The sequence below is a fragment of the Embiotoca jacksoni genome, unplaced genomic scaffold (genome assembly GCF_022577435.1).
Source record: "Embiotoca jacksoni isolate LCO1_2020_lvr unplaced genomic scaffold, fEmbJac1.0.p SCAF_136, whole genome shotgun sequence".
NCBI lineage: Eukaryota > Metazoa > Chordata > Actinopteri > Embiotocidae > Embiotoca > Embiotoca jacksoni.
Window position 1 is genome coordinate 121066 of NW_027185270.1, and position 26310 is coordinate 147375.

General features: G+C 41.7%; 1 protein-coding gene across 4 annotated transcripts; it reads left to right on the forward strand.

Moving 5' to 3' along the window:
* Window positions 1-253: 253 nt before the first annotated feature.
* ano9b (anoctamin 9b) lies at window positions 254-26073 on the forward strand. 4 transcript variants are annotated; one of them, XM_069147230.1, is made up of 24 exons: window positions 254-452; window positions 2390-2455; window positions 3567-3689; window positions 3993-4132; window positions 5516-5565; window positions 5983-6041; window positions 6814-6893; window positions 8037-8171; window positions 9473-9566; window positions 11158-11218; window positions 11858-11940; window positions 13317-13421; window positions 14247-14411; window positions 17329-17365; window positions 17908-18019; window positions 18408-18462; window positions 18540-18637; window positions 18739-18935; window positions 20409-20561; window positions 20965-21109; window positions 21191-21307; window positions 21388-21481; window positions 23641-23753; window positions 25162-26073. In XM_069147230.1, exons 2-24 carry the CDS (start codon window positions 2396-2398, stop codon window positions 25193-25195), a joined length of 2310 nt encoding a protein of 769 aa, XP_069003331.1. In that variant the 5' UTR covers window positions 254-452; window positions 2390-2395; the 3' UTR covers window positions 25196-26073. The 4 variants fall into 4 exon arrangements, 3 of the variants coding, with proteins under 3 accessions (XP_069003331.1, XP_069003332.1, XP_069003333.1); XM_069147231.1 differs by having other exon boundaries at window positions 254-410; XR_011178158.1 differs by lacking the exons at window positions 254-452; window positions 20965-21109; window positions 23641-23753; window positions 25162-26073 and having other exon boundaries at window positions 459-2455; window positions 21388-21477.
* Window positions 26074-26310: the final 237 nt, after the last annotated feature.

The window sequence follows — 26310 nt, forward strand, 5'->3', positions numbered from 1 at the left end:
GAACGAAATGAAAATAAGTTATTTCTTCTACTTCTAAGATGATTCTAAAAACAGTAGTTTCCAAAATAAATACTGCAGTTATTTAACATGAGGAAAAGCTCACATTAACTACCCTACCTGAGGAGCGTGAACGCAACAGGAGTCTGTCCCGTTTTAGCGACTGGTGACGTCGGCGGCTGCAGGTAAAACGGCACACCTGCAACTCTACACACGCGCATACGGTGCAGCGTTCTGCAAACATCCGGAAGTGAAGCGAGGAGCAGTTCGTGTTGAGACCAGTGTGTGTTCTGTTTTCCCGCTACGGGTCAGTGGGTCAGACGATGGGACACTTTGAGGACGCGGTGGATGGACGCAGATCCTCCGACTGAACTTCACATCAACTCTCAAACAACTTCCTCCAGACTGCCGAGGTAAACAGACCCACGAGCTCTTCCTCAGTCCCCTGACCCCAGGTAAGCTCGTGACGATGTGTTGAGGTGAGTCTACATGAGGAAGTTCTGAATGTGGAGTTTGATCTCTACATTCACTGAGCTGTCGTCTTGTTCATCTGCAGTCTGAGACTTTCAGAAAATCAGATGTTCACAGGATGTAAATAGAAATCAGATCTGTATGTATTTCTCATTAAAACACAGAAAACAAACAAACAGAATTCAGTTTCATTTTAGGTCGAAAACTCGTGAATAAATATAACATGCCGTTGACAAACCTGCTAATTGTTTCCTCACCACAGTTAATACTAAGAAAATTGCATTGATTGTTTCTGTCTCAATTTAAAAAACAAAACAGAGATTAATATCAGTTTTAAATGTTTGTGCTTCTTTGACACAGCTGTTATTTTGTCATATTTTCCTCAAGGTTTAATGATTTGGTCATCAGTTTTGTATTCTTGTTGGTTTGTAGTCCTGCTTTAGTTTGAAAGTTACTTTTGTTTTAGTTTGAACCTTCTTCTGTTCTTTAATTTTCAGTTATTTTGAAAGTCTGTCTTTTAGTGTCAGCTCCCTGTGTTCACTTGTGGTCTTTTCTGTCCCTGCTGTTACCTGCTGACCACACCCACCTCACCTGCTTTCTGTTCCTTAATCAGCCAGCTGCTCTCACTCACCAATCCCCCCATCCCCCATTGAGGCTGTATCCACTGTTGAGGCTGTATCTCTAGAATTTGCAAAGCATATCTGCTGGTGGATCTCTGCAGTTGGTATCAGGGCAGGAACCAGTCTGACAAACTGGAGAAATCAGACATGAAGAGCTGAGTGAGTCGGACAAGTCTGGACCTGCCGGCTGCTTCATGACTGTTAGAGCAGGACAAAGACTCTGCTGGAAGCAGCGCTCTGAGCACTTTCCAGGTTCATCATTTGTAGCTTTTAAATATGTATGACTCTGAAGATCAACATCTTTGCACTCATCACACATTCCACTTCAGGAAACCAAATCTTAGAGACTCTTCTCTCATGGAATCATGCTTCTTGGTCTTCTTCAAACTAAACTCAATATCTTTGTCTTTGACCAAATGATTCATTGGTGACATAAAAATAATTATAGTTGGCTCACTATTGAATCAATGTCAAACCAACAGAAAGTTGAACACAAAGGAATGTTCAAGCTTCATTTGATCAGTAGCTATAAAACACCACGACAAATTTAAAGTCACATGTTGTAACCTGCTGAAGATCAGGAGTCATTAAACTGCCAGTATATTAACCTACCATACAGACTCCTGAAGAACAGCGGAAAGACCAATGTTAGTATTCTTTTATTACACATCATACGGTCTAACCTGCTGTGTAAAGTTGCACCTTATAGTAAAATGTGGTTCATACTAACTCACCAAGGAAACCTGTTGTATTTAAAAAAAATCTGATTCTGATTATGCAAAATGTAGCAATCAGTTTATTTACTGAAACAAAGTGCTGCACAACTCTAAAACAGAATTAAAACAAACTAAGCAATAAAAACACATAAGACTAATAAATACAAAAAAAAAAAAAAAGAATCTGGCCTAAACTGAAAATACCAGTGAGAATATATGTGTTTGTATGTGTAAACAAATCCTGTTTAGAATTGAGCTTATTGTAAGCGTTCAAAAGAACAAAGTGATCAGTTCAGATTAGTATTATTATTATCATTGTTATTATTATTGATCATTGTTATTATTATTGATCATTGTTATTGTTATTATTATGATCATAATCATTGCTATTGTTGTTATTATTATTATTATTGTCATTGTTACTGTTATTGTTATTGAGCCACACACAGCAGGTGAGACAGGTAACACACCTGAAACTGGACTGTAACTTTATGTTCATTTGTTAAAAATGTGTGTGTGTGTGTGTGTGTGTGTGTGTGTGTGTGTGTGTGTGTGTGTGTGTGTGTGTGTGTGTGTGAGAGACAGGAAACCATGGAGCTGTGGGACAGACCGAGTGTCCGCCCCCCCACGGAGCCTTTACTTCCTTCACTGGTGAGAATCGACTGACGGTCTCTGAACTTTTCCTACATGAACCAGACAGACGTCATCAGTAACATGCAAACACAGAACACACGTGTGCATATGAAAGAAGCCTCTGATGAACCTGTGTGACATCAGACATGAACACGTACACACTTCTTCTCTGATGTCTCATTCACACTTTGTTTCTGGATCAAATGTGAAGATGAACTTCCTGTTTCCACTTCTGTCCATCATGTTTCCTCAACACTCAACCTCTGACATGAGCTGCTTTTATTTTAGAGCCCCGATATCTGGAACGTGTTTCCTTTACCTGCAGGGATACACCTGAACAACCAGAACCTCGTTCAGGCCGGAACCTGGGACAGAACCCAGCCGGCTCGTTGGATGAGTGGTGGTAGCCAGTTAGATAACAGGGTACACAGGACAGGTGTTGAGCAGTCAAGAGGTGTTCACCTGCTGAGGTGTTGGTCTGATGTGATCTCAGCTGCAGGTATTGACCGCTGAGAGACCGGTTTGGTTTACTAGTGAGAGTCTGACAGCTGAAATCATTTCAATGGAGACACGTGTAGTAATCTGTGTTCCTCCATCACATGTTCACATGTAAATCTGAACCCTGTACATGTGGCAGAGACACTCGTGTCCTCCAGAAGCTTCATGTTGAGGTCGGGCTCACCAGACATCACAGTTCTTCCTGAAAGTGTTAGATGGATCCGATCCAACATGGACGGGTTTTCACCAAACTCTCATGAGAAAGTTGGAAAACATTTTATTGCGTTGTCTAAAAGATTCACTGGAATTATGGCCGAACCGTAGAACCAATACCAGACCCAAAGTACATGAAGGGCAGTGTGTACTTCTATGTAGTGTGTACTATGAACCTTGGTTTGTACCGGTCTGACAGGTTGTAGATGCAGTTTACTAACTGTGACCCATTGAACCTGGATGTGAGTCTCACTGCTCTGAAAGAGGTCTGGTTCCCCTGAAACCGGGTCAGGCTGAGGTTTAACTTTGATTCTTTCTATGTAAATATCACAGGAGACAAGAAAGGTGTTTTGGGGTCAAAGCGATGTGTGTTCTGTCTGTATGTCCATGTTGATCGGGGTGTCTTGTCTTTGGACAGCCCACCCAGAGGACATTTGACTACGTGCTAGTGGGCCAGAGGATGGACGAAGACACGGACCAGAAGTCTCAGAGACAGAAAGCCTTCATTCAGCAGCTGGAGAAGAAAAACATCACAGTCACTGTGAGTTTCTGGAAAGACACTGTGATGTCATGTTCTCTAGAAGACGCTGTGATGCCATGTTCTCTAGAAGACGCTGTGATGCCATGTTCTCTCGAAGCTGTGATGTCATGTACTCTAGAAGACGCTGTGATGCCATGTTCTCTAGAAGCTGTGATGTCATGTACTCTAGAAGACGCTGTGATGCCATGTTCTCTCGAAGCTGTGATGTCATGTACTCTAGAAGACGCTGTGATGCCATGTTCTCTAGAAGCTGTGATGTCATGTACTCTAGAAGACGCTGTGATGTGTGTCGTTGTGTGTCAGAGGATCAGCCATGAGGACAAAGTGTTTTTCGGCCTCCGTGCTCCCAGTGAAATGTTTGAAGACTACCAGTACCTGCTCAAAGTGTCTGACGCCTGCAACTGGTGTGGAGATGTGAGGGGAGGAATCACCCAGGCTACCAGGTAACACACACACACACACACACACACACACACACACACACACACACACACACACACCTTAGTGAAACATATCCATGTGTTCCAGGATCAGCCAACAGAGGTGTAATTATCGTTCAAATACAGCAGCTGCTTACTGACATGTTTTTAACATGAAGGGATCATAGAACGTGTAAATGTCGGGCCGTGTTCCTGACCACATGACAAGCATAGCATCATACGTAGCATGGGCAGTATTTGTTCTCTCTACTGTGCCTCTTGTGATATTATAACTGATGAGACACATTCTGTGAATTAAACATGATCGAGATGTACAAATGAGGCAGGGTTATTATTTTTATCAAACAGCTCAGAGTAACAAACTGATTTACTGTGCTCTCTGTTTTCAACATACTTTTATTTTAATGGGATTTAATTACATCCGCTGGCTAGTGTGTCTTCAATGAAAATAGTTTGCTCAAACGTTTCCCGTTATTCTACAATTGAGGCTCATTTGTTTTAATTTTGAACCATATTTTGTTGGTCTAACCCCTAACCCCCTAACCCTTTAACCCCTAACCCTACCCCTCTAACCCTCCACAGTGCTTCCTGAATGTTTATTTTCAGCACTGAAGACACATTCTCCTCTGAAGTAACGACAACTCTCTAAATGAACCTCCCAGCTGTTCTTTCTCTCCTTTATTAAGTGCACTCTGGAACGAACTCCTGATGAGTTATTTATGCAGTCCAGCGACAGTTGGTAGCTTTAAGACTTCCATCTTAAAACCTACATGGCATCAACATGCTGCTTGCGTCTTGGTTCTGAAACCACAGGACACTGAAGAAGTCCAAACCCACTCTGGGAGCATTGTGTTCTCTACTGTAGTTCAGAAGCTCCTCAGTGGGGAGGCTGCCGGAGGGGATGCGGTCTGACGCCGAGATGATGAAGGCTCTGCACTCTTGGGTTCAGTGACTGTGGACTGGTTCCCATTTTTAAAAGTACCAGGGCGTCCCAGGGAGAGTTTAGTTTGCTGTCCGACTGGTTGTCAAACCTCTGATTCAGGAGGAGGATCCCATTCTGGTTGTGGAACAGTGAACAACTCCTTAGTCATGAGCTTCGGGTGGTGACTGACAGATTGAGATCGCGGATACAAGTACCTGAATAGATGAACGCAATAACTGAACAATCATATACATTTCATTAACTGAGTTTACATGAACAGAAGCTGCTTTAACTTGTTGTCAAAGAGGAAAAATTATATCTGCTTAATAAAACAAACGGATCTAATAAAGCAGTTTTATTCTGAAATAAACAGTCAAAACTAAAATAGTTGACATGTATCTAAAGTTCGCCTGTAAACCACAGATGCAGAAGACATTTCTTTAAACGTTGTATTGTTCCTCCAGGATTCGAATCGTTCACTTCATTCTTCATCAGACCTTCATCAACACAGGAGGTGAGTGTTCACGTTGAATTCATGTTGTTAAATATATTCTGTGGCTTCGTAAACTTCTACATAGATAGATACTTTATTAATCCTGCAAGGGGAAAGTATTTCGCTACAGCAGCATTTATAGATGCAGGGCAAAGCAATAAAAGTAACAATTAAAAAAAAAAAAAGGGAGTAAAAAATATTAAATATAAAAATGCAGAATATATACAATAAAAATATAATAGTATTCAATTAAACTAAGATAAACAATAGTGCAAAGAATTAAACAAACAAACACAAAAAACAACTTCTAGCAGACATAACGGCCACAAATGTTTTTCAGGCACAAAGTATGAACTATTGATGTGATGTATATAATTTGTGTTTTGATGTGGAACAGGAAACGCAACATCCTTATGTAGACATGTTTTGTTGTGTCAGAAAACCTGAAGGAGCTGCTGATGAAGGATGTGTTTGAAACCATGTTCTGCCTCCACGAGGTCAGTCAACCTTTCACCAACTGCTCCTTTCATATTGATCTGCTGACACTGAGGCCCAGCTGATGTGTTCAGGGACCCGAACGGTGCCGCTGCATCGAACACATTCAAAGAGATCAGACCAGACCTTATCTGGACTGTATGAAAACATACTTAAAGCAGTTGTTTCTGTGTTGTGTCTGGAGAGACATCATAACTCCCCCTCTGATATTGTTTGATAAGATACTTCTTTATTTGCTCATCTTTGCTTTAACTGGGTCCAAACAAATAATGAAATAAAGTACAGAAAAGAAATGCAGCTGTGTGAAGAGCCTCTGCTGCGTAACAAACGGTAGATCACAGTAGAATGCACTTGTTACTGTATTCTATATAGTACAGTGTGGACTCATGAAATCCTGTCTGTAATTAGACCTTCCCAATGACTGCAAGGGGAAATTTAAAGGTGAAAACATTTAAAGAAATATGTACTAATATGCACCCTCTTAACTTTCAATCAAATGACTAAAAATACAGTAGAGTCCAGTAAAGAATCAGAACAGAGCAGTAGAGTGTAGAGAACCTGTGTCTGGTGTCACAGTAAAATACAGCAGTGGGAGCACAATGTTTGTCTGGTTTCTACTTGAAGGTAACGACATTAAATCTGAACACAAACTTTTAAAGATACGTTTGAACAGAGGTTTCGATGCTGATGTGAAACTTATTATTTTTTATGTCGGACAAAATTAACGATAAACCCTGATGTTTGTATGTCACATTTCTTTTCCATGATCTTCAGAGAAAAAAGCAGAAACAGCTGACGAAGAAGTGGGCTCGATGGTCGGGACTTTTTACAGGACAACCTGTCAACCATGTCAAGTCAGTCTGTCACTGTCTGTAACTGTCAGTTTATTTGTCTTTGACTGTATTTGTCTGCGACTGTCTGTATTTGTCCGCGACTGTCCGTAGTTGTCCGCGACTGTCTGTAGTTGTCCGCGACTGTCTTTGACTGTTTGTATTTGTCTGTGACTGGGGTTAGGGTCAGATCATTTACCGTGCATGTTCTCCATGTCTATGACAAACTAGTGTCCAAAGCAACAACATGGAAGGGGAAGCAGTCACATGGCACTCTCTACCCCGCCTCATTAAATCTGAGGGAAATCCCTGCTCTACAACGACTGCTGTTGAATGACCAAGAGGGGGGCTGCGGTACACAATAATCTATTTAACTATTATACAAGCACTCAAAACACAGGAACAGTCTTTAATTGGCTTTAACTGTCTATCTTTGTCAGTATTTAGATGTATAGAAGAGTTAATGCAGTGAAACATATAATCAAATAGGGATAATAATGAATATATATAGTGCAAGTGTCTTGATCAGTCTAAAATTTTATTTTCTTACAATATTGAATTACACTAATTGTTCTTACAGGTGATCAACATGAGTGAAAATCAGTCTGTTCTCAGTGACCTGCTTCATCTATGAATTATACTCAATATTTACAGTCAATACAAATGTCTCTGGATAAGCATCTGTATCAGCCCCATTCAATTTCAATCATTTCCACAGGTTTAGATTTCTAACTCCAAGTATTGTGTTGAAGCGGTTTATTGTAGCTTCATTGAAATCAGTCACGTGTTGATAATATCGAACACTGTCAGACACACACTTATAGTGTTGCACTGATTTGTATTCACAACAAGTGATGTAGATGTGAGGAGCATTAAAAGAAGAGTTCATTTCTGTGACCTTTCACACATGTCATCTGGCTGCTGGCTGTGTAAAGTAGATCAATCCTGCCTGAAGACTGTCTCTTCATCATCACGAGATGCTCACAGGAAGCTGGTTCTGAGGACAGGGACTAGTTTAATGGGTGCTGAAGTACGAGTGGATTAAATGAAGGACATTTTAGTGGATCTCTACAGATACAGATACTGCTGTACTCGCTCATCCCTCGTAGTCACTGCTTTATTGATATGTTTGTTTTTTCACGTCTTCTCTTTATTTCCTCGCTCCAGGTGTTACTTTGGAGAGAAGGTGGCTCTGTATTACCTGTGGCTGGGATGGTACACCAAACTGCTGGTTCCGGCTGCTGCTCTGGGTCTCATAGTGTTCCTGTATGGACTTGCCTTTTTCAACACCAACCCTCTCATGTAAGTCAGGTTTACAGACATAAATTAATTTATTAGTACCCTCAACAGCTCATTAAAAATGCTTCTTCCTCTTGAAAAAATTATGCAATCAACTGCAATTTTCTCCTGTAAACCTACAGCCTTTAGTCTGTCACAGAGTAAAGAAAGTGTGAAAAAAGATAAATTATTTCCTCTTCTACAAGGATTATTCTAAACCAGCCTCCACAGACTTGTTGGTTACTCTGGAAAATAATTAGAAATAACTGAGTTCTCATGATATTTAGAACTGTTTTCTTTAATTATTGTCACACATTTGTTCAGTGTTGTAATCCATCATTGAGCCGGTTTAAATGTAGAATAGTGGTCAGTCTGCTGTTTGGTATCATTGTGGTCACCACACTTTAAAACCTCTGTGCTGCAGCGTGCTGTCAGTTTGTAATGAGTGAAGAAGAAACAGACAGACACCATCCAGACTTTTACCAGCAGGAACCTGACAGACTGGTCTGGAGGTTCAGGCTGTGATCTCTGAATTTATGGTGCTACAGTCGACAATCACCATGACGATGTTAAACAGCTGTGAAGAGGGAAATAATATTATAAATAACTCTTCACTGGTATTATGAGAACCGCTGCCCAGTGGAGGAAGAGGTTCAATGATGGAAGACCAAAACCTGCATCTTATAAACACTGACATTATAATATAAGAGGGTGGATCATTCGTTCCCAAACTGCTGCTCTTGTGTGCAAACAGCACAGCATTGACCTTCATCCTGCTCCGTGCTCGATGCTGCACTCCATTCGCACACAAGAGGAACTGTTTTGGACCATATTGATCCATCCTTGTAGTGAAATCAGGTGTTGGAAAGATGTTGAGGAGTGAGCAGAAGTAAAATATGCACAATACATTTATTTACAATACATTTATTTTATGAAGAGCAATGTGCTCTGATGTGATGGTGTTAATAAATAAACTGCATCGGGGAGAATTGAATGTGAAAGTTCATCTCAAAATTGACACCAACATAATGTACCAGCGACGCACTCCGTGTGGCACCGTTCCACCCATCTGGGCGGAGCCCGTTGGTAAAAAAGCTCCTTGTACCGCACCAAAATATCAATGCGTCTAGATTTGCACTTTATCTGTACTGTGAACAAAAATAGGGCCCAATGTGCTAGGTTGTCCAAGACTGTTCCTTTCTGCATGAACATAACCTCAAATAATTATATAAGTCTGTTAAGAAGTATGTTGAATTTGAAAATGTATGATTAAGCGGTAGCTCAATCACTATTACTTCCTCTAATGCTTTAATTTTTGTCCTCAGTCAGGAAGTGTGTCAGTCCAGCATCATCATGTGTCCTCGCTGTGATAAAAGGTGCAAAGTGTGGCAACTCTCTGACACGTGCACCTACGCAAAGGTGAATGCAGCTATTTTTTAAAATCTTTTTTCTTTAACCAGCTGCAGTCAGTTTAACTTAAGAATTCATTTTGCAGAATGCATTTATGAATGTGTAACAGTAATAAGAATTAATCTAGGGAACAATTAAAAAAGGAAGTTAAAAGCAGCAGTTTCCCCAGTCTGAGTTGGACTCTAAAATCACTGATTTCTACAATCGTACAACTTCATATTCTCGTCTTTATAGTCTTCAAACCTGCCTTTTCAGTTCAATTTTCAATCCAGTTTTATTTACATAATGCCAAATCCCAATATACATCATCTCAGGCCACCTTACAAAGTTAAAGACCTCACAATATTACATAGAAACACAACAATTCAACAATTCCTGCATATTCAACAGCTGGAAGGAAAAACTCCCTTTTAAAAGGAAGAAGCCTCCAAGAAAACCTGAACCGGAGGTGATTCAAGCCATTTTCTTTAACCAGTTGGGTTGAGGCAGAGTTGACCTGGGAGGACATGTGAGTTAGGGTTTGGAGTTCCTCAAAGTTCTCCTCCCACCTTCAACAATGTCACAGTCCGTGTCAACAGTTCTCCTTTACGAAACACAGTCTAAGTCCAATCAAAAGTCCTTCTGACTGCCTCCCTGGACTTTTACCACACTTGTTCTTCAGCAGCCACCAGAACCAGAGCACTTTGAACCTGTACGGCCCCTTCTACTACTTTAAGAAACCCAGAGTCACCAGAGGCCTCGTTCTTCAGCTTGAAGACCTTTTTCAACTGTGTTGATCGGCTGACAGCTCTGTCCTCTCTTTACCTACTAGACCTTTTAACATGACCTCAAAGTTGACCATCACTCTCTGGTTTCAGGGTTCAGATCAGACATTCCATTCCTTCTCCATGTTTGGCCTTTGTTGCCCACATGAGGGTTGACTTCTATCAGCTGAGCTGTTCAGAACCTTTTCAGGACCAAACCCAAAGCCTCTGAAGGGTCAAATTGCTGTTCAGTTACTGAGCACAAACAACAGAAAACCTTCCTCCTAGCATTGTTTCATAGATTTTTCTTATTGGAGAACTGTATTACAGCAGTGGGGGCTTGTGAGTACTATCACATATACCAAGAATCTCTCACCCTAACCCTAACGAGACAGACACTAACGAGACAGACCCTCATCCCAACGAGACAGTCCCTAACCCCAACGAGACAGACCCCAACGAGACAGACACTAATGAGACATTGCCTAACCCCAACGAGACAGACCCTAACCCCAATGAGACAGACCCTAACCCCAACGAGACATTCCCTCATCCCAACGAGACATTCCCTCATCCCAACGAGACATTCCCTCATCCCAACGAGACATTCCCTCATCCTAACGAGACATTCCCTAACCCCAACGAGACATTCCCTAACCCCAACGAGACATTCCCTAACCCCAACCAGGTCATAATGAGGATAACAGGTTTTAGCGGCTCCAACAGTCTATTTGAGTGATGAATTGGTTACTCAGGACTGTAAACACTGACATTGTCCTGCTGTTTGTCTGTCTGTGTGGTAAAACATGCTGATCTTTCCTCTTCATAACATACATGATGTGTTTGTATCTACACAGGTCAGCCATTTGTTTGACAATGAGGGCACGGTGGCTTTTGCTATGTTCATGGCAATCTGGGGTGAGTCTCTGACCCAGTATACACCTGCATTATGAACCATCCTGATCCATCCTGGTGTGATCCAATCACACGTGGTCAGCTTCACACCTGGAGTTTCATGTGTTAGAAGTGACCACTGCTAACTTCTCCGCTCTGTATGCAAATAAGCATATATCATAAATATATATAAAAACTAACGAACATGCTGTAACGTGACAGTAACACATTGGCGCACCGGGTCAGATACAAACACAGGAACACGGAGCTGCATTTATTTTTATTGAAATTCAGAGGACGTCAGCTGAGTAGGCGGTCTCACTGTGTCCTCTGGACCGATTGTGTTCACATTACTAACAGAATTTGGCCACGTGTGTCCCAGACCACCTCTGAATGTGGTCTGAGCAGATCAGCATCCTCTGTGTGTTCACACCTGTACTTGAAGCTGACCACTTGTGATCCGATCACACCAGGAGGGATCAGATCAGATCTCTGTTTACAGGCTCTGATCTGATGTCTGATCTGATATCTGATCTGGTCTGGTCTGATCTGATCTGATGCCTGGTCTGATATCTGATCTGATCTGATCTAATGTTTGATCTGATCTAATCTGACCTTCTGTACTGACAATGTTCTGGTGACATTTTCTTTGTGTTGTTTCAGCCACACTGTTCCTGGAGTTGTGGAAGAGACACAGAGCAAAGCATGTGTCTCAGTGGAAGGTGTATGACTGGTGTGAGGAGGAGGTACAGCCTTCAGCCTGACTTACAGACTACACAGTGAAAGATTTAATGTTCACTGTAATGTCCAACTGAGCTCAAGTGACTGTAAACATGGAAAACATATTGTGTAAATACAGAATCATCAAACTGAACAAAAAAATGTCAGCTAGAAAAATGAAAACTTCATTTAAAAACAGGAAAACGGAAACTCACAGAAAGATGCAGTCATGTAAACGTGAATCATTTCATTGCATTTAAAAACTCATAAAAAAAAAAACGTGTTCCCTCATCAGAGTCAAATGCAGATGAACACAATGTGTTTGACCTGATAACACAAATGGTTCCTGTCTTGTGTGTCTTTATTGAATGTTCAGAAGAGTTTGGGGCAGTTCTTCCTCACAGAGCTCAGACACTTTCTGAGGATATCTGCTGCGATCAGAAGACAGATTTTCTTTCTGTACAGTTTTACTTCAATGTTTAGACTCATTGCTGCATCACCCAACTTCTCCTGTTCTACAGTTGACATTATAATTTATATATTGATAAAACAGGAATTTTAGATTCCCTCAATGATGGTTTGCTTTCCAGACCCAGAGGCAATAAACTCCAAATCAGGATGCTGCCACCTTAAACTTCACCTTCAGGATCTTTTCAGATTGACACTGTATGTGATGTCCTTTTTACAATATATGGTGCTGCTGTTCTTCCCAAACAACTGAATCTCATCAGTCTATAAAACAAGTTTAATTTATAAGGGTGCAAGTTTCAGTTCTCCTGCTTAATGTTAAATCATTTACAGAGTTGACTAATGTAAGCTATTAATGCTATAAATCAGAAATCACTTTTGTCATCATGATGAAATCAATGTTTTAAGGTGTGTTATTAAGGCATTGAGTCATTTCTTCAGTTTGACTCACCAGTTTTAAACATGTCACGTGTTAAGGGGGAATATTAGCCTGTGTTAAGGGTGAATGTCAGATGTGTTAAACATGACGCCTGTGCTAAATAATATTAATAATAACAGTAATACTAATATTAATGAGAATAATATAAATAATAATAGCAAAAATAGTAATAATAACAATAATAATTGTAATCACAATAATATCAACAATGATAATAGTAATAATAACAATAATAATTATAATCACAACAATAAAAGTAATACTAACAATAACAACAACCATAATAGTGATGATAATAATAGTAATACAATAGCACAACTCAGATCATACTAACTGATTCAAACAAGTTTGTTGTTCCAGGTTTTGTTCTGATCAGCTGATGATCATCAGTAATGTTTATAATTCAAAGCCCATTTTGATCAGTCAGTGACTGTTATCTGCTCATATATGTTTAATGTGTGCATTTAATGTCTGCATGCTTGTATGTGTCAACAGGAGGAACTAATAATGGAAATAGTCAACGATCCAAACTGTAAGACCAAACAGTTTAGACACTCGTACCTGCGCAGCACTCTGGTCCTCGTTTTGGTGACAGTCATGGTAAGACACTGTTTGTCCATCATGTCTTCTTTTAATCTGCTGCAACAATCACACAACACTGCGACAATCACAACACCGTGACAATCCCACAACACTGCGACAATCCCACAACACTGCGACAATCCCACAGCACTGCAACAATCCCACAACACTGCAACAATCACACAGCACTGCGACAATCACACAACACTGCGACAATCACAACACCGTGACAATCCCACAACACTGCGACAATCCCACAACACTGCGACAATCACACAGCACTGCGACAATCACACAGCACTGCGACAATCACACAACACTGCGACAATCACAACACCGTGACAATCCCACAACACTGCGACAATCACACAGCACTGCGACAATCACACAGCACTGCGACAATCACACAGCACTGCGACAATCACACAGCACTGCGACAATCACACACAACCAAACTGAGTTATCTGTAGTGTGATACTGGAGAGTGAACATGCCGTTTACAGGCATTAACCTGAATGAAGCGCCACCTACTGTATCTCACTGGGAGGAGACCTTCATGATTCTGACTGTCACAGAAAACTCTTCACATGTTTACCTTCCAAAATAAAACCACCTCACAACCAGTTCAATCCTGCTGGAACAGCAGGAAGGAGATTTTATTGTCAGTTAAAACAAACTCAACTATTTCCTGCTGATTTTGGAACATGAGTGAAACTTATTGGAAAATAAGAATTTAGAAGTGAAAAAGCTTCAAATCAGATGACATGTTTACAGAAAAGATCCGACTAACACCTGGCAAAAGAGGGTTAAAAGAAGCTCCATGCTGGTGTGTTTGTGTTGCAGTTAATGCTGATCATCGGTTTCGCTCATGCTCTGGTGGTGTTTCGAGTGGTCGCTGCACCCTTGATGTCTAAGTGCCAGTGGGAGTTCCTGAAAGACCACGCCAACACTGTGGCTATGATGCTGGGAGCTGTGCTGCACTACCTCACCATTCAGATCATGACCCGGGTCTGTATACCTCTACCGAGTCCTTGTGTGGGCAGACTGGGAGAAACATCCATTACTCGTCTACATTACGTTTAAATTCATTCAATTCAATTTTATTTATATAGCGCCAAATCACAACACAGATTATTTCATGGCACTTAACACATTACAGTCCTTACAGCAAGACTTTACAATATTATACAGAGAAACCAACAATTCAACAATTCCCACATAAACTAGGAGGGAAAAATAACTCCTCTTTAAAGGAGAAAAACAACAGAGGGAAGAAAAACTCCCTTTAACAGGAAGAAACCTCCGACAGAACCAGGATCAGAGGTGGGCGGAGCATCTGTTAACAGAACCAGGATCAGAGGTGGGCAGCCATCTGCCTCGACCAGTTGGGGTGAGAAGTGAGCTGAGAGAGAAAAGGACAGCATAGAGATGCAAGACATGAACTGTTGGTGGGTCAACAATCACAGAGCAGGGACATGCAGCTCCATGACAGGACATCTGCAAAAGAAAGAACAGAAACTATGCGAGCGAAGGAACTGAATGGAGACAACAGATAATAAGAAGAAACTATGGGAGAGAAAAACATGAAGTTAATGAGATGTGATGGTGAGATACAAGTTATAGAGTGAAAGAGTGAGAGGAAAGAAGCCCAGTGCATCATGGGAGGTCCCCCAGCAGCCTCGGTCTATAACAGCAGAACTGCAGGATGGTTCAGGTTCGCCTGAGCAGCTCAACTATAAACTTTATCAAAAAGGAAAGTTTTGAGTCTAACCTTAAAGCTACAGAGGGTTTCTGCTCCTGAACACAAACTGGGAGCCTGAAAACTGAAACTCTGATTTACATCCTGCTGGTGGAAACTCTGGGAACCACAAATAGGCTGAGAGAGTAGATCTCTGTCAGGATGATGATGTTCTATAAGATCTATCAGGATGATGTGGTTCTATAAGATCTATCAGGATGATGTGGTTCTATAAGATCTATCAGGATGAGGTGGTTCTATAAATTCTCTGAGCTCAGATGGAACCTGGTCATGAAGCACTTTGTAAGTCAGCAGGACAATTTTAAATTCTATTCTTGATTTAACAGGAAATCGATGAAGAGAAACTAAAACAGGAGAAATATGATCTCTAAATTCTGTCAGAACTCTTGCTGTAGCATTTTGGATCAACTGCAGGTTTTTAATGCAACATGCATGTAAATTACAATCTAGACCGAAATTATTTGTTGTTTCACATTTGTTGTTCTTCAGATTTTGTGCTTCACGACATTCAGTCAGAATCAAAGTGCCAAATGTGAGCTTTGATTTGAGTCAGCTTACTTCAGCATAGAAAGAACTGGAGATGAAGCACTTTTACTGCCCAAATAACAAAGCTTACAAAGCGATTTAACTCTTAGCTACTGCTGTTTACAGCTGTGTCATTTCAACATTAGTTTGTCAACAAAGTGGTATCATTCAGACTGAGGAGAAAAAACTCTGATGGATATCAAAGACAGTTAGTTTTCCAAAATCAATCGTTGGGTTCATTCTCAAAAAGCAGGTGAAACAGGAGAAGTAGAAAATGGTCCTGTGGACCAAGAAAATAATTTGCACTGTGAAGTAAAACTCTTTGAGTGCACAGCAGGTCAGAAAAGGGAAGCAAGACAAGGAAGCATGTTTTCCTGGATGGAGGTGCTTTGACCCAGTCTTCATTCATTGTCCTTTATTCACACAGCTGAAGACACAGCAAAGCTCAGGGCATTTATCCACCACAGAGAACTTGGATGACATCTGTGAACCTGTGCTTCTATAAACTCATATAAAACCAGTTGGTGGTTTATATTTACAGAAAGTGAGAAGGCTTCACATTCTTGGACTCACTCAAATTCTAATTAAAATGAAATAATTCCCTTAATTTACCTTAAAATCAGTTTTATCATGTACATCAAACAAATCACTAGTTTAGTATTTTTTAGAATACTATTATTATATAAATATATTATTATTATTATTATTGTATTATTATTATTGTAACAATATTCTCCAGAGAATATTCTACAGAATGAATTGAATAAAATTTCTGTTACACCCCTGTTACATTAGTATAGAGCGCCCTCTGGTGGGTCACCCTAAATAGAAGACCCTAAATTGCCCCAGCATGATTTCAACCAGGTATAACCAAGAAACATACACACACTAATCATATAATCATACAAGAACGGTGGCTGCAGATTTTCTGTTCATTCATTCTATAATCTTCTATAATTTGCAAGATCAAAAACTGGAAACTATATTATAAAAGTACATTTCAACAAAACTCTGAAAGGAGTTCTTATGCACTTACTTTTCACCCAAATACAGTCCACCCAGACTTAATGAGCCAGAGTGAAGTCAGAGGTGCACACTTGTGAGTCCACCGTCTGCTGCCTGAACAGACTCCAGCAATCCATCATTGCATACGACAGCTGCTTCCAAGTTCAGGACCTGTTTACACACTGACTGTAAAAGATTTAAAACCAAATGAAAAGGACCTTTGACCTGTGGAGCCCTGAACTTTGTGCATGTGCTAAGGGGCTATTTCTCCCACCAATGTAAAGCCGGTCAGATTGAAAACATTAATGTATCATGAAGTATTCAACATGAAACAAAACGAGTATAATTGTCCAAATAATTAGTTTGGACTTTGCTTCTTTAGTTTTGTTGTATATTTGTTGCAGTTTGTGGCAAAGTTAAACCGTATTTATCTAAACTGATTAAATTATAATGTTCTTTATTAACCACCAGTGGTTCTGCATTTACAGCTAATCCTCCAACCATGTTCACAAGTTTGTAGAGTCTTTCTCATGTCAGCCTCCGGGAACCAAACTGAATGGATCATATCAGATATAATACAAGATGGCTTCCATTAATGTCTCTCATGTCTGCTGTCTGTCGTTTAACATCCTGCAGGTCAACAGATGGGTGTCCCTCAAGCTGTGTGACATTGGTGAGAACAAAATTGGAGAAAATTCTAATAATAAATCTAAAAAGAAAGATTTCAAATGTTTTTTTTAATGGTGAATGTAAAACAAAATGAACCACATTACAGATTAGGTGAATAACACTGATTATCATCTGGTAACATGCTGTAAATCCATATCTGAGATATCTGTGATGGTAAATGAATGGTAGGGTCTCGTTGTCCACATGTGGGCTGTTACCACCCTGATCATCATCCATGTGTTGGCCATTCGGTGTTAGGCATGTGTTGAACTCTGACCCACCAACTCACACATGGAGGACTTGAAGGATCTACAGCCAGTTACCAACAGCGTCCTTCCAGCACTCTTGTAGAGTCCAGGCCTCAGCTCGTCTGAGCTGTTCTGACATCATGCACAGGACCAGCCACATGTTAGACGGCTGGTCGTAATGATTGGGCTCATCAGTCAATCAATACAGTTCTTGTACTGAATTCTAAATTAACTGAATATTGGACAGTTTGTCAAGTTTCCCAACAGTTGCATTCTTGTTTGTTTGTGTGTTATTCAGAGAAGCTGAACTCACTCGCTGCCACAGAGAGGAGCTTCACGGTGAAGATGTTCACCTTCCAGTTCTTCACCCTCTTCTCCTCCCTCTTCTACGTTGCCTTCTTCCTTGGCAGGTACTCTGTGTCTGTCAGTCACAGTTCACTTCAATTCATTTTTATATTCAACCAAATCACAGCACAAATCAGCTGTGGGCCTTTTATATAGTAAAGTCTAGACCTTAGAACATTACAGAGAACATGGTAGAGACCAGAACCAGAGGAGGAGGTTGTTCCTTCATTTCACACTGCACACATTCAACTGATGATCTGCTTAGTGAATGATTTTAACGCTGCTTGAAAAGTAGGACCGAGACTGACACATCCTCTGGCATCACAGAGAGCTGGCCCTCTTGGAACAGGTGTAGATCAACGTGGTTATCTGTAACCATGGTAACCTACATATAGTAATCAGCTTGACATTCAGAGGGTTCGCCTACTGATAACTGATGTTGTCTTGTCACAGGATAAATGGCCATCCAGGAAACTATGTGCGTATTGCCACGTTCAGACTGGAGGAGGTAAGAAGAGTAGTTATTCAGACGATTTTACAGCATCAGCACCACAGTGGTAACGTGGAGGTGTGTGTGTCTTCTAGTGCCATCCCAGTGGTTGTTTGACAGACCTCTTCATCCAGATGGCTGTGATCATGCTGCTCAAACAGACTCTCAATAACATCTTTGAGTTCACTGTGCCGTGAGTGTGCTTTGTTCTGATGATGACTTCTTGTTAAGTACAGGATGTCATGAAAACACAGTGTTGATGTGTTGAATATTATCTGCTCATGTGTTTTCCAGCTGGTTGAAGAGCTGTCTGAGCAGAAGTACTGGAAAGAAGCTGGAGAGGAAGTGTGGTTACTGTTACAGGAATGCCTGCCGAGATGAACAGGGACGTGTTGAACCCTGTGATATCTGCAAACTTCGAGACTGGCTGCGTAACTACCACCTGGCCAACACGGACGCCTTCAGCCTGTTCAACGAGTTCCTGGAGATGGGTAGGTCAACAGTGTCTCCACCGACCTGACACCTGGAAAAGAACTGGTTTCAAGGTGGACTGCATCCTCACAGAAAGCCTCTTTTGAGATATATGAGCACTAACATGTGAGGACCATGTTAAAACTAAAATGAGATGAAATTATTTGATGTGTATGTGCTGAGGTTAAAGGACGGAGATCCAGGAGCCCAGACAGGCTGCTCCCGCAGGAAGACTTAAACTAAGCTGCACCAGAACCTCCTTCAGCAACATGCTGCATTGGTTCATGATTAATATAATAATAATAATAATAATAATAATAATAATAATCTATCCATCATCTATACCCGCTTTATTCTGAACGGGGTCATGGGGGGGAGCCTATCCCAGCTCTCTTTGGGCAAGGGCAGGGTTCACCTGGACAGATCACCAGTCCATCACAGGGCCAGCAGAGACAGACGGAAACAAAGACCGTTCACGCTCTCATTCACACCTCAGGGACATTTGTAGAACCACCAGTTAACCTGAGGTTCATTTTTCTGGATGGTGGGAGGAAGCTGGAGAACCGAGAGAACCCACGCAGGCACACGGAGAACATGCAGGCTCGCACAGGAAGGCCCGGGTTGGAAATCGGGAACCTTTTCGCTCTGACGCAATAACGCTAACCACTGAACTGTGCCACCCTAATAATAATTATAATAATAATAATCATAATAACAACATGTGGGCGCACATTCCTGAACTATCACTTTGCAACATGAGATTAGTGACAAAGAAGAGAAACAGTTGTTGGTTTGACACCTGAAGTTCAACCTGTTACATCATCAGCCTTCAAACCTGCGGCATCACAACTGTGTGTGTGTGTGTGTGTGTTTTATATTAGTAGACTGTCGTGTATCTCATGATATGTACATACAGTGTAAAATTCATTTTTTAAATGACTGTTCAGTGATATTTGACTTAATATTATTTCTAATTATGATCTAATTTGTTTCTGACTGTTAACACACAGCAGAACTATTATTTTTCTTGACACACACAGAGAGAAGTAAAAGAAGGGAGCAAGCACCATGTTCTACCTGTCAATCAATCAATCTTTATTGGAGAGTCTTTGGTCCAGCTAACAGACAAAACTACACAAAAATAGGATTCATACCCGTGTTCACCTACACTGTACACTATGCAGTTTTCATATAGTTTTCCTCTTTTACTTATTTTAGTATGATCAGGTGAAATGATGTGATGGCTTCTAAAGCAGCTCCTATCAGTCAGTGAACACTGGAAATCAAAGTCTTATTTAAGGTAAAGGAGCCGCAGCTGATTTAAAAGAGCTGCTCACATCTCGCGTTTCTTTCACAACCGGTCAAACTTATACCCAAAGCAGCTTTAACCTTCATGAGAAATAAGTGCACCGAACAGACTTCTTTACAGAAATTTCCTCAAATTATTCCATCTCCATGTTTCCATGTTGCTAATTGCTGTTGGTGCCCTTTAGTGGTCCAGTTCAGTTTCACCACCATATTCGTGGCAGCCTTTCCCCTTGCACCCCTTCTGGCTCTCATCAACAACATCTTTGAGATCCGCCTCGATGCCATCAAGATGGTCCGCCTGGAACGAAGGCTGGTTCCTCGAAAGACCAATGACATCGGTGAGTTCTATGTTTCGCATATGATTCAAACTTTTTTTGCAAATTGGCCTAATATGACATAAATATCATAACGGCGGGAATCATAGGTCGAAGCCGGTAAAAGGTAGGTAGGTAGGTATTTACTTTATTAATCCCCGAAGGGAAATTTTTTAAAAACAGTTTTCCACATGAAATATCCATGAAACATCTGTGCTGCAGATACAGGAACTGTACGTGTGTGTGTGTGTCTCTGTGTCATATGTGCAGACGTGTGTGTGTGTGTCACTGTCTCGTGCAGGTGTGTGTGTGTGTGTGTGTGTGTGCCACTGTCTCGTGCAGGTGTGTGTGTGTGTGTGTGTGTGTGTGTGTGTGTGTGTGTGTGTGTGTGTGTGTGTGTGTGTGTGTAACTGTCTCATATGTGCAGGTGTGTGGACGAAGGTGTTGGAGGTGATCGGTGTGCTGGCTGTGATCGCCAACGGTCTGGTCATTGGAGTGACATCAGACTTCGTTCCTCGTCTTGTCTACCGTTACCATTACGGTCCTTGTTCTAGTGGACAAACTCGTCCACAGTGAGTCATTGTTCAGCTGGTAACATGTCAGCAGACGTGTTTCCGTGTTGTCACATGCCGTGTTTTGTTCTGTTGTTGCAGCTGCATGCAGGGTTACATTAATGACACTCTGTCCACGGCCTTCATGAGTCACCCAGCAGTGAAAGAGGACTTTTTAGATCAGATGGAGACGGATGGCTTTAACGTCACACAGTGCCGGTGAGATGACTGAACGCCTCTCCTGGACATCCAGACGAGTCGTGAACAGATGTGATCAACCGTGTGTGTTGTGTCTGCAGCTACAGAGACTACAGGAGTGCGGACGACTACACTCTGACCTCCCAGTTCTGGTTGGTGTTGGCTGTGCGCTTTGCCTTTGTCATCCTCTTTGAGGTTCGTACTTCAGATAAGAGCTGGGCCATATAGAAATACTACATGGCTATTTCGATAGGAGACGCAATGTTGTCTGAGGTTTTCCATGTTGTGACATGGCACAAGTGTCTTTTTCTGGTTTTAAAGGCTGCATTATGATAAAGTCATGTCATTTTTTGAATTTAGCAGATTCTTCTGTTATTTACATGAACATACAGTTGTGGATTAATTTGTTTGTAACCGTATTAGCTCACTGAAAAAATGCTTAATTCCTCCTGAAAAGTGCTGAAATTAAAAACAATTTTCTTATTTAAACTGCAGCCTTTAGAGAGGGAGATTCACCGATTGAAGAGAAAGTGGGGGGAAAAAAAATCCATTATTGCATCTTCAAACATTATTCTAAAAAGACTTTGGCAGATTTGTTGGTAGAAATAATTTAATCATCACTAGAACTCAATTATTTCTAACTGTTTTCTTTCATTATTGTCACACGTGTTCAGTGTTGTAATCAGTCACTGAGCCTGTTTAAATGAAGAGAAGTGTCCCTCTGATGGTTGGTATCATTGTGGTCACCAGCCTGAAAATGGATCACAGAGAAGATGATCTCAGCATGTTAAAAGCTGTATGAGCATCATGTTCCTGTAACTCCAGCTGCACGTGAGGAACCAGTTGAAGGTCCGCGGGACCGGAGTCAGACTGAAGGAGCAACATGGAGCCCAGACTCAACAGAAGGACAGTGCTGATGGTCCACAAAGAACCAAGGAGAACTTCAGAGGAGGTACCAGCTGAACTCAGAGGTCTGAGTACATCAGAGTCTGACAGCAGCAGGAGTCCCTTTCTGTTCCAGTGTCTCCATGAAGACGACCAGGAGGACTCACTGATGAAGATGACGAAGACCAGGAGGACTCACTGATGAAGATGAGCAGGAGGGCTCCACTGGTGGAGGACAGATGAGACAGAACTAGATCTTTTTTTTTTTTTTTTTCATGGAAAGTACCAACAAATTCATCCATCCTTCTATTGTGTGTGCGCCCAGACTTCCCTCCCCGGCGACATATTCCAGCTCCTCCTGGGGGATCCCGAGGCATTCCCAGGCCAGATGGGCTGTATAATCCCTCCAGGCTGTTCTGGGTCTGCCCTGAGGTCTCCTCCTAGAGGGAGGCGCCCATGAGGATCCTGATCAGATGCCTCATCTTACTTCTTAGGACTTGAAGGAGTAGCGGCTCTACTCCGAGCTCCCTCCTGATGCCCGAGCTCCTTACCCGATCTCTAAGGCTGAGTTCTGCGGAGGAAACTCATTCCAGCCGTTTGTAACCGTGACCTCGTTCTTTCGGTCACGACCCAGAGCTGGTGACCATCGGTGAGGGTCGGAACGTAGATCGAAAGCTTTGCCCTTCGACTCAGCTCCCTCTTCACCAACACGGTCCGGTGCAGCACCGCTCCATCCTACCCTCACTGTGACCAAGACCTCACGATACTTAAACTCCTTCCCTTAGGGCAGACGCTCCGTCCCCACCCAGAGGGAGCAATCAACTGTTCCCCAGCAGAGGACCATGGCCTCAGATTTTGAGGTGCTGATTCTCATCCCCGTCTCATCCTCATCTCATCACACTCACCTGAAGAGGTCAACAGGACCACATCATCTGCAAACAGCAGAGAAGCGAACCTGAGACCTCCAAACCTGACATTCTCCTTCACCTGGCTGCTCCTAGATATCCTGTCCATGAAGGTCACTAACAGAATCGCTGACCAAGGACGGCCCTGGTGGAGGCTTGCCAGCAGGCTCCCCTCTCAGGTCGGGCTGCAGGAGTGTGCCCAGGTTTCCTTCTTGTGGGCATGGTGGGGATAGTTCGATAGTTTGGACTCACCCCAGGGACCAGTTTGTTTTGAGAAACCGTACCCCAGGGCCCAATGCTCCGGACAAACCCGTCCACTAAGTTAACGTGGTGATTCTCGGAGGGGCTTTATTTCATCATTATATTCACATTACGGATGATCATTTATCAAAAAATATCATTGTGAAAATACTTTGTGAAAGCACAAGTATTTGTTAAAAATATTGTGATATTTGATTTGATTCATGTTGCCTGGACTTTCTTCAAATGTGAGTGAGACTGTGTTGTCCATTTAAATTGAAAAAGTTGTTTAAATATTTGTTTGTGTGTTGTGTATTTCTACAGCATGTCGTGGTGGTGTGTAAGTTTATAGCAGCCTGGTTCGTCCCTGACAACCCCATTCCGGTGAAGAATGATCGGCTGCACGACAAACTGACTCGCCTGAAGGAGGAGCTGCGGTAAGTCCGCTTTAAAACGCGACATATCTTGACTTTACTGCTTAGAAAATAAATGCTTTCATGTCTTCTGAAGATTTTTGTCACCTCATTTGAAGGTTTAATAAACAGTGCTGTAATGTGACCCTCCAATGGGAGCTCTCACTGCAGTGTGAAACACCTGTACAATAACACTGTTATCTGATGATGTTGAAATCACTCCAAACTAAAAGCAGCAAATATGGGAGGGAGATTTTAAAGTCCATAATGTGGGTGGATGGCTGCTGGGCGGCAGGTGTTGCCATGATGCAGTGATCCAGACCAAAGATGGACCTGCAATGATCTGCTTTGTTAGTGTCTCAGGTTCAGGCGAGCATGACAGTCATAATGTTGGTACACCACTTTTAGTTTACACAGATCAGCCGCCTCCACCGTGTTGTTTGATGACTCCTCTGTTCAAACTCTCCGTTGAGGTGAAGCTCTCCTGCTGCAGCACCAAGTCCTGTATTTTGGTGTTAGCTAGGACTCGGTAAAGTAGATGACCGAAGAGTCAGGTTAGTCTCTCCTGGAGCCGATCTGGATGGCCCGCTGGTCTCGTTTGTGGGCCAAAATCAGAGACTCGTGCTGGGTAAGAGCGTCCATGTTGTCTCTACCGCTCCAGAAGGCCACCTTTTCTCCCAGAGGTTTTGTGTTATCATGTGAGACGCTCTCAACAACAACTAATCCCTCCAAAGAGCAGCTTCTGTTGAAAAACTCTTCAGGTCTCATTTGATTGAGCAGTGCACACTTTCCAAGGTCAAACACAAAGGAAAACCCTCCACTTAAACAACAACACCAGACCATGAGGTGGACCTGCATCTCACCGGCAGTCACCATGCCAACCAGCCAGCCAGCCAACCACTGTTGGTTGGTTGGCTGGCTGGCTGGTTGGCATGGTGACTGCGAGTCTGTACTGGGAGAGGACGAATGTCAGCTTTTAGCCAGCTAGGTCTGTGCTCAACATTGAGCGAACTAGCTGCCAACTGCAGGATAGAATATGCTTGGTGTGTTTCATTGTTCCTTATCGACTGAACCTAAACTGTCAGTCGGAGATGTCTCAACACCTTTTCAATAGATTCTATTGAAACGTTCATGTTACCGTCAGGCTCAATTGTTATTTCTCAGCTGGTCTTCTAAATTTTCACCCAGCATCATCATCATGTCAACATTTTCATGTGTTCTGTACTTTGGTTCATGATGAAACACCTGCATTTACTTTCACATCTTAATTAATTGAACTCGGTGTTCACAGCTATTTAGCTAATGTTGGCATGCTAAACATAGTAAATGTCTTACCACTAAACATGATCAACTTACCATCAGGAGTAACTATGTGGACTTTCAGCCAGCTCCTCATCGTATTCAATAATGTGTGTTCGTGTCTTAATTTCAGCAAAATTAAACGCAGCAAATCAACAGACGTCTGACCTGGAGATGACCGAAGACCTGCTCGCTCTGACGTTTTGAAGTGTGGAAATATTTTTATAATTAATATTTGCTGTAGGAAGACCGGTCTGCACTGCAACTGTACTTCATAATGTGCAAGTCTTATGAGTCTGGATGTTATTGGACTTTTATTTTCTTCCGCTGCCATGTCACAACACAACTCTCACATCTAAACTATAACAGCACAACTGACAGTCCTCTGAGGTTTTTATATTAAAATGTAAGAAAGCATCTTTTTTTCTCATTTGTTAAAAACTTGTTCCATGAAGCAGTTTTTCAGTTATGTTCCTGTCCTGACTTCAAAAACATAATTGTTGCATATTTCATAAGATGTTTATGCAATCTTCATTGAAACTTTCAGGCAGACGATGCTCTGTCCTGAAAACCACAGCTGAGTGTTCATGCCAGACAAGTGTGTCCCACATTGTAAATTTATCTTGGTTCGTTGAACCCATGCTACATTAAATGTTCTCATATTGCCACAAAGGTGAGTGTCTTCCGGAATGTACCTCAGTCTGCTGTGCCACATCACTGGTGCTGTTCCATTTTATTGCACTTCTGCATCTGGCATCCTTTTAAAATCCCAAAGTTACGTCCACTTTTAAACACAGTCTATGGTAAATTACTGGGCATGTAAGTTAATGTCCTCTTTTCTTCACCGAGCTGTAAAGAACATGAACACACGGTCCCTGTGATGAGTTGCTGTAACCCAACACCGATGACAAAGATTAATGAGTCGTGCTGCATGAAAATGTTATTTATGTTGGCCATACTTAACTTATGTCTGATATGTATTCAATGAACCATATTGCTTATAGACAGAAGTTGTAACTGTATGCACATAAAATCATTCTATACACAGTGGTGGAGAGATGATCGTGTTTAAATGCAAATTATTAAAGGAAATTTGTTGTCTTGTAAGGTTTGCTAAGCAGAGAACAGAGCCTGGCTGCTGTTGTACGAGTGTGCATCCGTCCCCATACACATTATACTAGCAATGCAGACAATGATGCAGAAGCAACCTTTTCTCGTCACTGCAGAAATTAAGCAGAAATCATTTTGGAGATAAAGTTTTAGCTGAATTTCAGGAGCAGGA

Coding starts and splice junctions, on each gene's coding strand:
- ano9b (XM_069147230.1), top strand. CDS start 2,396: ATGGAGCTGTGGGACAGACCGAGTGTCCGCCCCCCCACGGAGCCTTTA. Junction 5,566..5,982: donor GACCTTCATCAACACAGGAG/GTGAGTGTTCAC, acceptor TTGTTGTGTCAG/AAAACCTGAAGGAGCTGCTG. Junction 17,366..17,907: donor CCTCAAGCTGTGTGACATTG/GTGAGAACAAAA, acceptor TGTGTTATTCAG/AGAAGCTGAACTCACTCGCT.